Source organism: Vipera ursinii (assembly GCF_947247035.1).
Source record: "Vipera ursinii genome assembly, chromosome: 10".
NCBI lineage: Eukaryota > Metazoa > Chordata > Lepidosauria > Squamata > Viperidae > Vipera > Vipera ursinii.
Window position 1 is genome coordinate 21,136,017 of NC_139520.1, and position 15,222 is coordinate 21,151,238.

General features: G+C 44.9%; 2 protein-coding genes across 2 annotated transcripts; one reads left to right on the forward strand and one right to left on the reverse strand.

Annotated features, from left to right (window-relative positions):
• Nucleotides 1-2,193: 2,193 nt before the first annotated feature.
• COX4I1 (cytochrome c oxidase subunit 4I1) lies at nt 2,194-7,100 on the reverse strand. Its single transcript, XM_083370817.1, has 5 exons — nt 6,904-7,100; nt 5,190-5,269; nt 4,199-4,363; nt 3,460-3,591; nt 2,194-2,582 (listed from the first exon to the last, which is right to left on the reverse strand). Exons 2-5 carry the CDS (start codon nt 5,266-5,268, stop codon nt 2,446-2,448), a joined length of 513 nt encoding a protein of 170 aa, XP_083226943.1. The 5' UTR covers nt 5,269; nt 6,904-7,100; the 3' UTR covers nt 2,194-2,445.
• A 95-nt stretch (nt 7,101-7,195) lies between these two features.
• EMC8 (ER membrane protein complex subunit 8) lies at nt 7,196-12,792 on the forward strand. Its single transcript, XM_083370815.1, has 5 exons — nt 7,196-7,486; nt 10,375-10,451; nt 10,887-10,956; nt 11,422-11,516; nt 11,909-12,792. Exons 1-5 carry the CDS (start codon nt 7,271-7,273, stop codon nt 12,066-12,068), a joined length of 618 nt encoding a protein of 205 aa, XP_083226941.1. The 5' UTR covers nt 7,196-7,270; the 3' UTR covers nt 12,069-12,792.
• The last annotated feature ends 2,430 nt before the right edge of the window (nt 12,793-15,222 follow it).

Genomic DNA, 15,222 nt, shown 5'->3' on the forward strand with positions numbered 1-15,222 from the left:
TACACAATTCTGGACAAATGGCTGTACAATCTCTGCTTAAAAACCTCCAGTGTTTGAGCACAACTTTTGGAGGCAAGTTTTTCCACTAATTGTTCTCGCTGTCAGAAAATTCCTCCTTAGTTCTAGGTTTCTTCTCTCCTTGATGAGTTGCCATCTGTTGCTTGTCCTGCTTTTGGGTGCTTTGGAGAACAGGTTGACCTCGTCTTCCTTGTGGCAGCCTCTTAGATAGTGGAATACTGCTATCATGTCATCTATAGTCCTCCAAGAGGTTGTGTTGCAATACAGGTAATTTCTTCACAGAAGGTTCATTTGGGAGGGGGAAGAACATCATGGCAGGGGCTCTTTGGGACACCAAAGGTCTTGGTTGTCAGCTAGAAATGGCCTGGCTGAGTTTCTTCAATCATCAGGTTGTAACGGTAAGCAGATCTTTTTCTAGTTTCAGTAGGGTGTTGACCGTCCCATCCTAGTACACAATGCAGGAGAGAATTCTGATATACAGTATAGAGGAGGAGGAGGGGGGGAACAATAAACTGGGGAGGAGGGTTGAGAACTTCCACCCTTGTTATGGTGGTCCACACTGTAGATATTGCAGGAGGAAAGCCATGCTCATCTTAAGCTAGTCCAACATTCTCATTCTTCCTAAATTTTATCTATCCCAAGATTTCCATTACCGACTTGTTTTTATTGGGAAAGCTCCATACCCTGCAGCAACCATCAGGGTCTCCACCAAAATTCAGCAGAAACCCAGTTTTTTTCCTCAGTCACCACCTGGTAGATGAAGCCCTCCAACCAAGACTCAGTGTCAAGAGCTCCTTTCAAACACTCTGGTGCCCTACGAAATTCTTTATTTTCCTTTGGCTTTTTCCCCTCAGATATGGATGGCCCCAAGGTTGTATTTAAGATCCTTTCAGCTTGGTCTCTGACACGAACCCTTTGGCATATTCTATACCGAATGGGACAACTTGCTGCAGCCAACTCACTACGGTCAAGCACCGCAGGACAACATGATGCAGGACAATTTAACAATTCAATTATTTAAAATAAAAAAAATATTTTAATGTTTGTTGTTCACATTTCATTCGGCCTGCTTTTGCGTTCTTTAATGATTCTATCCCATCATTTCTTTGATATTAGTGTAGCTTCTTTTCCGCAGCAAGACGTCTTGCGGCAAGTTGCCCGTAGCCGTTTTATTCTATATAAAAAGGTAACAGTTCCCCCGCACATGCGTGCTAGTCGTTTCCGACTCTAGGGGCCGGTGCTCATCACCATTTCAAAGCCGAAGAGCCAGCGCTTGTCCAAGGACATCTCCGTGGTCATGTGGCCGACATGACTAGACGCCAAAGGCGCGCTGTTACTTTCCCACCGTAGTGGTCCCTATTTTTCTACTTGCACTTTTACTGCTAGGTTGGCAGAAGCTGGGATGAGTAACAGGCGCTCACTCTGTTACGCAGCACTCGGGATTCGACCCGCCAAACTGCCAACCTTCTGATCAACAAGCTCAGCATCCTAACCCATTGAGCCACCACGTCCCTTTTATTCTATATACAATTTGCCTAAAGGAACTGTATCAACAGTTGGATTTATTGCATTTCCAAAGCACAGACTTGACTTGCACAGTAGACCTACTGGGTTGGCTTCATCAAACCATCCTCGGTTCCAAGATTCCTCTCCTAATCAACCCTGCCCCAACAAAATGAAATGTTGTGTAGTGAAGAATCGGATATACAATTTTTGCGATATCGAACTTAAACCCCTTTCTGTAGAGTTATGGAACAAGTGTAAGAAAGCCAGGAGTCCAACTGTCAAAGGATTACTGTCTAATCCTACAAACGTAAACATGTTTTTATTTATTGCCTATTCCAAAAATGTAGCTGGATGCTTTTGCCTGGGATTTAAAAAAAACAACCAAGATTGCTGCAATTACAGCAAACTGCTTAATCCTGTCTGTGCAGCAGCCCAACTCACTAGGGTGCAACTCTCAATTATACATCCCCACCAGATAAATTACTACCAATTCTGAATGCATAGTATAATTTATCACTAATTTATTTCTGCTGCCAGAACACAACTGATGAAAAATGTACCATCCTATTAGGGAAGCTTTGACAGTCGCTGGCTGTTTAGCTCAACAGATCAGTGATTCCAAATATTTTAAGCAGATCATTCCCCACCAAATAAAGAATCAAATGCCTCTTTTTGTTTACTGTAATTTTTAATCTTCCTGCAAACAAAAAAACAAAACAAAATGCGAACAGGATTTAGTTTAGTAGTAATTTTGCACATTAACCTGTAAGAACAGTTCAACATTTCCAGGTACATAAATTGTCATGGTTTAAGGAAGGATTCTATTTCACCATAGGCAGAAGCAGGGCAACAACCTAGAGATGAGGAAATGGGTTTAGACTTTCACACACCCCTGAGAGAAGTTGGGGCTCCTGAAGGCGTTTATTTTTTCCATTCGTTCTTCTCATAATCCCACTTGGAGCAAAGGCCGGAAATTGGATCCGGTTTCATATCCAGATGCTTCCGCAGCTCCATGGCTTTCCAATCCTCCGATAAAGTGTGGGGGACTGGTTTCAGAACTGTAATTGGATGAGATCATGGTTGTGACAATTGGCGTTAGCCAGCAACAACTAATCTCTCCCAAGTGGTGGACATCAGGGCATAGATTATGCTCTCAACAGGCTGTTAAGGTAATTCAGCAGCTCGCTTGTGTTCGCAAATTCACGTGCCGTCCGAATCTTCATACTGACCTAGACCCCTTAGCCCAGCTCTCTTTACATGCTTGGAGACAAAAGTATGACTTCAACTATTCAGGGGTCTGCAGAATTAAGGCGGATGAGCTAAGGGCGACTGTAATGAATCACGGATTCAATTTATTGAGATTCGTGTAGATGTATTCTGTATTTTTTATGTGCCCTGTTCACTGCCCTGAGTCCTTCGGGAGAAGGGCGGTATACAAATATAATAAATAAATAAATAAATGTAAATATAGGTTTGGAGGTCTTTTAGCTTTTCTTCCCTTCCTCCCTCCCTTCTCTTCCTTCTTCCCTTCCATTTCTCTCTCCCTCCTTCATTCCTACCCCCTCCCTCCTTCCCTTTTCTTCCCTTCTCTGATTTCATTTCCTTCCTTCCTTCCCTCCACCCTTCCCTCTCCTTCCTTCTTGTTTCTTTTGCATTTAATTTTTTAAAAAGAGAGAGAAAGGCTTGGAGAGGGCCAGTATAAGAGTTCTGTCGGGCTCAAATGTTTCGTGCCCCATCATCCATCCTTCCCATTCTTGTACTAGGAAGCCAAACAAAACGTGAAATGCTATTTTCGAAAGGCCTGGTTGTCCCTTTTTCACTAGACAAAATTCTCCCACCGGTACAAACGTGGGTGTGGGTATAAGCTGAATATTCAGCTCCCATCGATTTTCCCCTGCCCGGGTTTAAAGGCCTCTATACAAGGGGATGACTTACCGTACAGAACCTCCCAAATGAAAAAGAAAGCCGCGAGGCCAACCATGTAGCCAGCTAAACCCATCGCAGTCTTCCAGTTATTCGATGGCTTCAGCATTTCAGCAAATGTTTTGTCAAATTTGATGTGGTAGACTGGAACGAGACGGAGAGGGAAGAGGGAAGGGACAAAAACCCCTCTTTGTCAAAGTACAAAATATTCTAAAAAAAAAAATGTAACCGGAACAATGCTGACAGCTGAACGCACACATTTACGTGCAAGTAGTCCTCAGCTTGCGACCGTTCAAAATTACAATGGAGCCTCCTCCCCCATCCCAAAGATACTTATGACCCAGTTCCCAAATTCTGACAACTGTCCAACCCTCGTGATCACGTGACTACAGGCACCTGGTAACCGGCCCGCATTTATGGTCCTTTACAGCATCCCAAGATCACATCACTATGGTTTCTGACATTCTTGCTGAAAACCAATGTTTTCTTCCTGTTTTTCTTAAAAGCACCCCATGCTGGACAATGAATCACATAACCACCATTGCAGGAAAAAGAGGAGGGGGGGGGCATAAAATTGGGTCGGTCACATGATGACCTGCTTTACAACCATCAAGACTTAAAACAGTAACTGGCAGACTCCAATACGGTTGTAATTCGAGGACTAGCTGCATTTAAATAGGCCAGGTCATTTTTGTTCCGTTTCTTTTGATTTCCCCTCTTGTAACATCTCTCCCTCTGTGGCACTACTCACGAGCAATCTTCTCATCCGGGGAAAGGGCGGCCCAAGAGCCCTTCTCTTTCTCTTTCAGAGCTTTCTGCTCAGCACTCAGGTCTTGTATAAACGGAATATCCGGCAAAGGAATAAGAGGGTAGTCCTCATATATGGGCTGAGTATAATCTGGTGCTTTTGTAACTTCTGTTGGCAACAAACAAAAAAATACGTCTTACTCTAATACATGACCTGGCAACTTTGAAGGACATTAGCAAGGCAGAAATATAAAAACAGAAGAATAAGCACCAAAGTTTTCATTCTGCAAAGATTTGACATGGCCAGAAAAACCCCAAACCCAGCAGTGCTCATTATTTCTTCAGAAAAAGCCATGATGAAGAATTCTTGAAATTTAGATCTGGCTCTGTCAGGCCACTATGATAGACCAGACAAAGGATGAGAGACTGACGGATGAGGGCAAATGTACATGTCCCAGGAGAGTGTTGCAGGATCCAGTCTGGGTTGGTTCACCAGGACCAGAGGTTTAGTCTTCCAAGTTGATAGAAGTTCCCTGACTTCCAGCATAGGTGTGAAAGCTCAAAAGACTAAACCAGGGGTCTTCAAACTTGGCCTTTTCATGACTTGTGGACTTCAACTCCCAGAATTCCTTAGCCAGTGTGTCTGGCTGAGGAATTCTGGGAGTTGAAGTCCACAAGTCATAAAAGGGTCAAGTTTGAAGATCCCTGGACTAAACCTTTGATCCCAGGGACTGATCCAGACTGGAACCTGCAAAAGAGACTGAGATCAACTCGGCTGCCTAGTCAACGTGAAGTTCTCTAGGTAGATGCGTAAACTGTTATTTTAATTTTATAGCATTTTTATTTATTATTTAGCATATGGTGAGAACATGACAGAGAACTTAACAGAGAATTTAAAGAACTGTTAGAAAGGGAATCTGCATCCCTAAATTGAAATGGGCTAGTCAAGAACAATTTTCAAGCTACCAGTTAAGATGATTCAACGGCTGGCTTACCATGTCCATGGCCTCTTGCACAAACAGAAGTGGACAAAACACGCCTGCCAATAAGGCTGAATGCCCTAGCAGCCAACATCCTGAAACAGAAAAAAAAGAAGGTAGGACATTATGTAGCACTAATTACTAGGAATCCACCACTTGCAACGTCCTTCCAAATGCCATTTCTTGTTTTTTCAGATATCACAAGAAGAGCTTCTGTTGTGTTTGGAAATGATGCTAATGTAGACTGAAGTCCTTAAGAATAAAAGATCTTCTAAGCAACAATACGAAGAACACAGAGGGTGGGGAACAAATGTTTCAATCCTAATATAATCTTCTCTGTTTAGCACACACCAAGGAATATTTCTATCTAATCTGCTTTGCAGGGATATTTTCAAGATGCAACCAATCCTAACCACCAAGAGTTTCATAAAATTTACTTCTTCACAGCCAGTCTGTTTCAGAGCTGCTTTAAAGTCAACCCCAGTGAGCTCAGATCAAGACTGGCAGAGACAGACTCATTCCCATGTAGAGTTATGGCCCATGTTATTGTACGGAATCCCAAAACCTGGGAACAGGTGAAACTGCATGATCTCACTTTTATTTTGTCTATGCTTTCCCCCCCTCTCTCTCTTACCTGTTATCTTTCTGTCATCTCTATTTATCTGTCAGTCTTTCCTATCATCTCTACCTATTATCCATCCATCAATCCATCCTATCATCTCTCTTACCTATTATCTATGTATTATTTCTACCTATTATCTCTTTCCTATCATCTCTTCCTATTATCTATCAATCTATATATCTATCAATCTATATATCTATATACCATCTCTACTTATGTCTTTCCTACCATTTCTTCCTATTATCCATCTATATATCTATCAATGTATATAGCTATATACCATCTCTACCTATTATCTGTCACTTTCCTATCATCTCTTCCTATTATCTATCAATCTATATATCTATATACCATCTCTACTTATGCCTTTCCTATCATTTCTTCCCATTATCCATCTATATATCTATCAATGTATATAGCTATATACCATCTCTACCTATTGTCTGTCACTTTCCTATCATCTCTTCCTATTATCTATCAATCTATATATCTATATACCATCTCTACGTATGCCTTTCCTATCATTTCTTCCTATTATCCATCTATATATCTATCAATGTATATAGCTATATACCATCTCTACCTATTATCTGTCACTTTCCTATCATCTCTTCCTATTACCTACCTATCTATCCAATCGTCTCTCACAGGTATTACCTTTTTATCTATCATCTACATACTCAAGGTGACAAGCCTCTCTACTGCTCCCCACTCCCACTTTATTGCTGCTATTATCCCACCTATCTAACCTGTGGGAGGTTACAGGAATATTTTAAATGAATAAATAAAAAGTTGCCCCTCCTTCGCCAGCCCAGCCCCAGGAGCGGCTGTGTTTCTGTATGTGTAGCTCCCCCCACCCCAAAAAAGCGGGGGGCGCGCGCGCATAAGCGGACCTTACTCCGAGGAGGCTTAGGGCGCCCTTCACCTCTGTCCGCCCCAACAGATGGCCCTCGGCTGCGGACGATGGGAGGTGTAGTGCGGGGCACCCTGGAAAGCTTCTCTCCCCCCCCCCGTCCCTTTCCGCGTCTCCCCTCCAGGTCCCCGCAGCCCCTTCCCCGTCCCGGCCCGCGGGGAGTCGGGCGCCTCAGCCGCCGGCCAACCACTCACCCGAGACTGCCCGTGTCCTCTACAGCCGGAGATGGAGGACGGAAGGAGAAGACGGGAGACGCGGGGCAGGGCAGGCCGGAAGTGGAGCTCCAAGGCACGACGGGATATCGGCGGACTCAGCGAGGCGAAGAAGAAGCAGCGGGCGCCATAGAGCTATGGCGTGAAGAGCGGCTCGCTCCGTCTTTCCTTCAGGCTCCCTCTTTCTTCCCTTCCCCCGTCTGCGCACGCGCGCGCCTCTGGCGTACGGCGGGCCGAGTGGCTTTTGCGACGTTTTTGCGGCCTTTTCGCCCGCTCGACGGCGGGCCCGGGAAGGAGACCCGGTGAAGAGGAGGAGGAGGAGGAAGAAGCAGCGGCGGCGGCGGCCGCCATGAAGCTGAGCACGCAAGCCTACTGCAAGATGGTGCTGCACGGCGCCAAGTACCCGCACTGCGCCGTCAACGGGCTGCTGGTGGCCGAGAAGCAGCCGCCGGCCCAGCGCGGCCGGGAGCGGGAGTCGCCGGCCCAGGCGCTGCTGGTGGACTGCATCCCGCTCTTCCACGGCAGCCTGGCCCTGGCGCCCATGCTGGAGGTGGCGCTCAGCCTGGTGAGGAGGGCGAGGGAGAGCGAAGAGACGCGTTGTTTTCCATTTAGGGCAGGGCTCTTCCAACTTGGCCCTTTTATGACTTGTGGACTCCAACTCCCAGAATTCCTCAGCCAACTTGGCCCTTTTATGACTTGTGGACTCCAACTCCCAGAATTCCTCAGCCAACTTGGCCCTTTTATGACTTGTGGACTCCAACTCCCAGAATTCCTCAGCCAACTTGGCCCTTTTATGACTTGTGGACTTCAACTCCCAGAATTCCTCAGCCAACTTGGCCCTTTTATGACTTGTGGACTTCAACTCCCAGAATTCCTCAGCCAGCTGGCTGAGGAATTCTGGGAGTTGAAGTCCACAAGTCATAAAAGGGCCAAGTTGGAAGAGCCCTGGGTTAGGGCTTATATTTGGCTGATGATCTTAATTGGGGCTTCTTTTCCGGTTGGGTCTTATTTTCGGGGAAACAGGGTCGTAGAAGAAGGTTCCTTAGTCATTGTTTTCTGCCAGCTTGTTGGTCTGGGGCTGATCCCTGCTTCTCTGAGTGAGGGCTGCTGGAGGGGACAGATTCTGGTCTTCAAAACAAACCAACCGTTAGCAGACCCAGATAAATCACATTTTCGTGCCCTTCAAAAGAGGTAATAGAAAATCTAGGAAGGAAGGAGAATCATCAAGGAGGAAATTGCGCGCGCACACACACACACACACACACACACCTGTCAGGGCCAGTATATAAACAGACAGCCAACCTCACATCTGCCACTGATGACGTTCCCTAGATGGGTAATGAAATATCTGCGAGCCGACAACAAAACTCAGAAAGCTCCAGGGACTCCCACAGAGGAGAGAAGCGAGAAGGATTTTAAAACCCAGTAGAATAAAGTCATTCAAACAGCTTTTACAAAATGTTAGGGGGGGAGTCCCTGCAGAAACATCCTGCTATCTTGGCTGAACCCTTTGGACGTTATGAGATGGAGACTTGCAAGATGCTGCTGGGCTTCGTATGTTAGCTGCAGATAGAAATATTTGGAAAATGACATTTTCTGCCTGTATCTGAAAGTCTCACTGAAGACAAAAATGCCAGCAAATGCCTTCCTATGAAACATGGTAGTTTTATCACCAAGCGTTCAGATGTTATTTTGCCAAAGTGTACGTGAAAATTCACTGCAAAATTAGGCTTGCATTTACAGCCATTGTAGAACCTGGACAGTGTCACAAGTCTGCATACCAAGTAATTCAAGCAATTGACTTTGTCTGTTTCCATCCAAATTGGAAATGGACAGAGCTGAATCAATTAGTAAATCAGGGTGGATTGCTGAGGGGGACTTAGAACAGACTGAGAAGACTTAATTAGCGATAGTGCATTATGTCTTAGAAGGTCAGGACACCGATCTGTCTTTGGGAAACTTTCTTGCTGCTGAGTAATTAGATGTGACAGCTTTATTTGAAAATGGCCAGTAGAAATGATGAGAAGTGAAAAATACGATTGGCCTGGCTGTCCTTCCAGGCTTGGCTACCCATCTGGCCCAAGCCCACAAAGCATAAGACTGTAATTCAATGGGCAATAGTAATTGCTAAGCACATTGATTTTTGCTTCTTAGATTGTAAGCCACCCTGAGTCTTCGGAGAAGGGCGGGATATAAATGGGATTTTTTAAAAAATTAGGTGAAATATGGAGAACTGATAGTTTTTTCTTTTCCTTTTTTTTTAAATGTAGCTGGCATATACATAATTTCTGGGTAGTTTTTCCCGCTTCCCTAAATCACTGGATTATCTTAATCAGATAATCTTATTACAAGAAGCAAATGTAGTGACTTCAAAGCTATCAAGCAGGGCCAGAATCTGAGTTTGGATAAATGCATTCGGATCAGATTGTGCCTCCTAACATTTAATTCTTCCTAAGTATTTTAATAAAGCTTTATGGCAGATTAGATGATACAGTACATTACGATAAAATAAGAGTTTTATACCAAGGCTGACTGTATAATTAAAGTGCCTCTTGGGAGGAGGAAGACATTATTTGAGGCTTATCTCCAGATCTTAAAGCCTGCGGTCCCGGCTGCCGTTTGGGATGTGGGCCCCTCAGGATGGAATTAATAAACCACTTTCTCCTCCGCCCTCCCAGGTTCAGCCTGTGCTGACCCCACCTCAATATTGCTGAAGAAATTAGAGAGGGGAGGGGAGGGAGGGATTCTTTTGTTCTTGCTTTGCCATCTGTCTCTTTGTGTTGCTCCGTTCCTCCCTGAGGTCATTTTCCATGGAAATGATCAGAGGTTGAAGAAGAAGGTACCCGTAAAAGAGAATACTTGCAGCTCAGGGTTGAATTGAGCAGGGTGTCCCTGGTGCTCTCTGAGCTTGGGGTTTTCTTGCAGATGTTTCATGACCCAGCTAGGTAACATCATCACTGCACAGTGGAAGAAAGCCATCAAGCTCAGAGAGCGTCAGTGACCCACTAAAAAAAAAAGAAGGGTTTCAGTACACTGTGTGTTTCCTTAGAGCTGCTAATTCAGAAAACACGTTTGTAAAATCTGTGAGCTTTCTCTCCACTGCAGTAGCTAATTTTCAGTAGCAAAACAAAGGTTATAATAGAATTTGCCATAAACTTCCAAGTCCTGCCTAAGAAGCTTAACTAGATCATGCTTTGTATACAGAGCATGCCTTTTCAGATATCTGGCAGGTAAAAACCAATTGCCAGTTATATTTTATCTTCTTTGTTGCAGCAGCTTTTAGCATGTCCCGACGATGGGTGTCAGTCGATATGTCAGTGTGAAATAACTCTCAAGAAAATGGATAATCGGGTTGTGATTTCAACAAAATTGCCTGTTGCAAACATCCAATATTTTAGTCTCTGCCTTTATTGTCTTTGGGTGCTTATATCTTTTTTTTAATGACTTTTTCAGATTGATTCTTGGTGCCGAGAGAACAGCTATGTAATAGCTGGCTACTACCAAGCAAATGAACGTGTGAAGGATGCCAGGTGGGTAGCTGGGTTTATCTTCCTTATCCTTGACTTAATTCATCTTTTGCAGCACCTTCCTTCCCGATTTCTTCCAAGTTGTCCATGCTTTGCATTGCAGCACTTAAGCAGTTGGAGAAACAGGCTTACTATTCTAAATTATAAGTCTACAACTATAAAACGTGTGGACTTCAACTCCCAGAATTCACCAGCTAGCATGGCTGGCTGAGGAATTCTAGGAGTTGAAGTCCACAAGTCTTAAAAAGTGACTAGGTTTGGAGTCCTCCGCTCTAAAGAATAGTAAGATGACATTACAGGAAATTGCTGTTTTTAGTTTGGGTTGAGAATTATTCATATCTGCTAACGAGAGTAATGTTATTTCTGAAATTGTTTCTTCATCCCTTTAATGGCTCGTTACATGCTATCTGATCAAGTTCTCCTCTCTTTGCTTTGCAGTCCAAACCTGCTTGCTGAAAAAGTCGCCTCCAGGATTGCAGAAAACTTCAGTGATACAGCCCTCATAATGGTGGACGTGCTTTATTTTTTCTTAGTTTAATATTTATTTCATGGGCAATTTCTTCAGCGACTTGCTTCCGGAGTTATCTAATAACAGAGGGGGCTGGCAACCGTAAACTGTCTTTGACCTTACAATGTGTATTAGGGGGAAAAATTAAAGTTGATAACCCGATTTCAACCAAGGTTTTTTTTTACTTTCAAATGAGCACTCCTGTTGAAGCAGCTGAAAGCAGTTAAAATCTCATGCTGTTTCGATGTAAGGTGCGGGGTGGGATGGTCATTTCTGTTGAGAATGGACAGCCTGTCCTGAAAATTGTTTTGGAAATGAGAGCAAGTCGCCTTATTCCTATATTAACCTTACGTTGCGTGTACAGATCCCTGAAGAGCAATAAGCCAAATACTTTAGTGTTCACACATTCCATTTTAAGGTATTGGAATAACACAAATAAACCCTTGTTTTTCTGTTCTGCATCAGGTGGATAACACTAAATTTACAATGAAGTGCCTAAAACCAGCAGTTCATGTGTATGAACACCATGAAAATAAATGGAGATGCAGAGACCCACACATGTGAGTATTCTTAAAATAAGCTTTCCTGTCCGAAAAATGAATGCCTTTTGCAATTCTTTTACGTAGTAGTTTCCTTCCGGGCTATTTCAAAAAGCAGAAAACAAAAGGATTAACGTTAAAAACGACCACAATTGAGACTGGATCTTCCATCACTAAATAATGCAGTCGTGAAATGGGTCATTTTGCAACCTTTTTGCTGTGGTCGTTAAGCAAATCAGATGGTCGTTCTGGCTTCCCACATTCACTTGGTTTGTTGAAAGCTTCCTGGCCAAGCTGCCAATGTCAGTCACGTGACCCCCCGGGACGTAGTAATCATTGTAAATGTCGCTTTTTTCCAGCGCTGTTGTTCCTTCGAACATGGTCTTTTATTTCTCCCTTCTCTTCCTCACTAGGGATTATTGTGAGGATTGGACAGAAGCCCAAAGGATCTCCGAATCCCTTTTGGACAGCCGGTCCTATGAAACACTAGTGGATTTTGACAACCACTTAGATGACATTCGGAATGACTGGACAAACCCAGAGATCAATAAGGCTGTTTTGCACCTCTGCTAAGAAGATTCCCACTGACTTGACATACTGGGATTTTCACTGTGCTGAAGAAAACAAAAAAAGAGCATTAATTTTCAAATGTAAATAGAAAGGTGATGGTTCCTTCAGGTGAGTGAGTCCCATCACCTGGGAAAGGATGTGTTGCTATGCAGTTGAAGTCTTTTTAATGAGAATCTTTGGGACATCCACCCTATTTTGAAGCCTTTTTCTGTCCGTTGCCCCGGTGTCCTCCTGCTAATGCATTCTTGTTACCCTCCAACTAGATCTACTTGTTCCAAATCGTTCGTATTAAAAAGTTTTGACTTTTCATATCCTTTAGAGATAATTTAAAAAAAAGAGATTTATGAAATATCTCAGAGAGTTAACAGCTAGTTTTATTTTTTAAAGAATCTGCATCTAAATAAATTATTGAGCTTTACATGGTCAGGTCAGTTTGGAATTTCTTACTCCAAGGGCTGATTTCTGGACATGGTTGCAGTTGATGGGTAGATTGTGCAGGGAGAAAAAAAACTTGAGATACGGTAGATCCCCAGAAGCTGCCAAGTTTCTTTCCTTATTCGGGAACGCTGCAGTTTTTCTGACTCCAGTTTTGAATGTTGAACTTGGAACACCGAACCCCTTTCGTGAATTCAGTATAGACCAAACGGCTGAGTGAATTATAAACACGTGTTTTTGTTAACCACAAAAAAGCAAAATAGTTCTCTTGATTCTTGCATCTGGAGGGGGGGGAATAATTTCTTTGATGTTTCATGGCACAAACGGAGGAAGAGAAGTTACAGCCATGGATTCCAGTTCCTAAAACAATTCCGATGGAGTAGCCTCTAACCCAGCACTCCCCTTTTGTGTTGCCCCATCAGGAAAAGGGTTCTGACAGCTGTGAGTTGTGCATTTGAAACACTCCTCTGATTTGCCAATTCTGTTCCCGGTCCTCCCAAGTTCGGATTAGTTATTCAGGTTTTCAGAGACCAGGTTTTTTTCCAAGTCCGGAAAGAATCACCAGCTGCAATTCAGTGCAAACTTTTGATCTTTGCACACAAAGGAGAAGAATGTGCAACCCTTTTCAAAATCAGCGCGCTCCAAATGGACTCGTGTCTTGCCTCCAGGTGCTGGTCCCCCTACTTTCCATAGCATGCACACACATTGATGGATACATCTCCTGTCACCTGTCTAGTGAAAGTTAAGTGTGGAAGAGCACAACTGTTGATCGTTCAGTGCTGGCCTTCCTGTTTGTTGTCATGCTCTTTCCTTGCAAGCAAATGTCATGGTGTCTTAACAGTTGGGGTTACCTGTTGAGCTGTTTGGATCCGGCTTATAATATGATGGTTTTGTGGTGTAAAGTGTAAAAGAGTCTTTAAAATAATACAACCTGTGTCACTTTGGTATATTTTTCCCCCCTTTTAAGGTGTGCTCCTCCTCGTGTTGTTTTACAGGTCTGTTTTTTTTTTTTTTTGTTTCGTTTCTTCCACCTTGACTGATCCTGCACTAAGGCGACCTTTTATTGGTGGCATATTCTGTATCTCAAACAGTAGCCATTTCGGCTCTTATATTGCTTTCTTTCCTTCATCCCCTTGAAAATAAAGCTGATGAAACAAACCTCATTTTGTCAGAAGATGTGACATGCTGTTTGTCAGTCTGAAGTTGCCCTTAGGAGAGAATTGCAAGGTGTGGAGGAATCTTCCTGGCTGGAGGTCAAGGCTGTGTTGCAAAGCAGAAGAGGGTTTTCTGATGGAATGTACCTTACGTGCAGTGGCTGCTTTTAAAAGCTCTGCTCTCTGGAAAAGAGTGTTTGACTTGCCTAAAACACCAGCCCTGATTTGGCTGGCTGAGCTTCCCTGCTTTCTCTATAATGATCTGAAGACCTTTAGCAAAGCCAAACGATGCATGGGTGTCTCCGAGGCAGATGGAAAATTTTACGGGGTATATTGTCGACCGAAAAACATTTTCCACCTTGGACAGCTTTGCTTTTAGCTTGATTTTCAGCTAGAAACAAACGCTGAAAAAGCACCTCTGTGTTTGGTTATAAACCAGGGGTCTGCAACCTTGACAACTTTTAAGACTTGTGGACTTCACCTCCCAGAATTCCTCAACCAGCTATTGTATGCTGAGGAATTCTGGGAGATGAAGTCCACAAGTCTTAAAAGGGACCAAGGTTGGACACCCCTGCTATAAACCTTTCCTTGCTGGGCTCCCATTCCTGCAGGCAGCAGCGCAAGCTGGCATGCCACCAAGATGCAGCCTGAGAGGGCAGTTCTCCTGCAGGTTTCTGCTTAGGGGTGGCAGGGGGGTGTCTGCTCATTTCCCATAGCTTCATGAAAGTTCTCTTCCCCTCTAATCCTGGGAGGTGGCCAGGAGCCTATGAACCAAACTTGTTGGAGAGTGACAGCCAGCTTGTAAGGGGGCTTGCGCCAGCCCCGTGACTACATCCCGTTTTCCTTTCCGCATTATTGGAAAGTGCCGGTCCCTCGCAGCTTCTGGATCTTTGCACAAACCCACCCACCCATCCAAGGGGTGTTCGCCAAGGGGGCTTCCTTGAGGAACGCGCCCCTACCACGCCTCCGCCAGGAAAGCCTCTCGCCCCGGAGCAAGGATGGAGGCCAAGGGATTCAGCGTGGAGAGGTCGGGAGGGCACCGCGCACCTGCAGAGGGGCAGGGGCGATCGGACCCCCCAACTCCTGTCGCCTTGCCCGTCGGCCCCAGCAGCATCCCCTAATTTGGAGGGTCTCTCTTGTTTACAGCACCCACCTGCGGGTGGAAAACCCGGTTGCCGCTTCTTCTTGCAGCAGGAGAAGCTGCATCAGCTTCCCCACCCTGGCTCTCTGACTCCCGCCCCCTTCCTCCAGAGCCCTGGCTTCCTTTCCCACCCCAGGAATGCTAGGATTCACACACACAACCCATTCGCCTCGGGACCTCGCCAGTTCCCCCCTACCCCAGCTGCAGCCCCGCACCGGGCCAGAAGCGAGACGCAGCAGCGGCAGCGCGCCCGACCCTCCCTCCGCTCTCCTGCGGGGTGGGGGGGGAGCTGGACACGCCTGTCCACGGAGATGGCCCATCCCGTCCCCTCCTCGTCTTCCCCACCCCTCCCACCCCCCCCGGCCACGCGTATGCAAATCGCCCTGGCCCTGCCTCCCGGGCTGCTGCTGCTGCTGCGCTGGGCACA

Bases quoted from the DNA above. Each gene is read 5' to 3' on its own strand.
- COX4I1 (XM_083370817.1), bottom strand. From the start codon at position 5,268: ATGTTGGCTGCTAGGGCATTCAGCCTTATTGGCAGGCGTGTTTTGTCC. The intron at 4,364-5,189 runs GTAAGCCAGCCG...TGTTGCCAACAG, and splicing joins TGCAAGAGGCCATGGACATG to AAGTTACAAAAGCACCAGAT. The intron at 2,583-3,459 runs GTAAGTCATCCC...ATCCAATTACAG, and splicing joins CATTTGGGAGGTTCTGTACG to TTCTGAAACCAGTCCCCCAC.
- EMC8 (XM_083370815.1), top strand. From the start codon at position 7,271: ATGAAGCTGAGCACGCAAGCCTACTGCAAGATGGTGCTGCACGGCGCC. The intron at 7,487-10,374 runs GTGAGGAGGGCG...TGACTTTTTCAG, and splicing joins TGGAGGTGGCGCTCAGCCTG to ATTGATTCTTGGTGCCGAGA. The intron at 10,452-10,886 runs GTGGGTAGCTGG...TTTGCTTTGCAG, and splicing joins GAACGTGTGAAGGATGCCAG to TCCAAACCTGCTTGCTGAAA.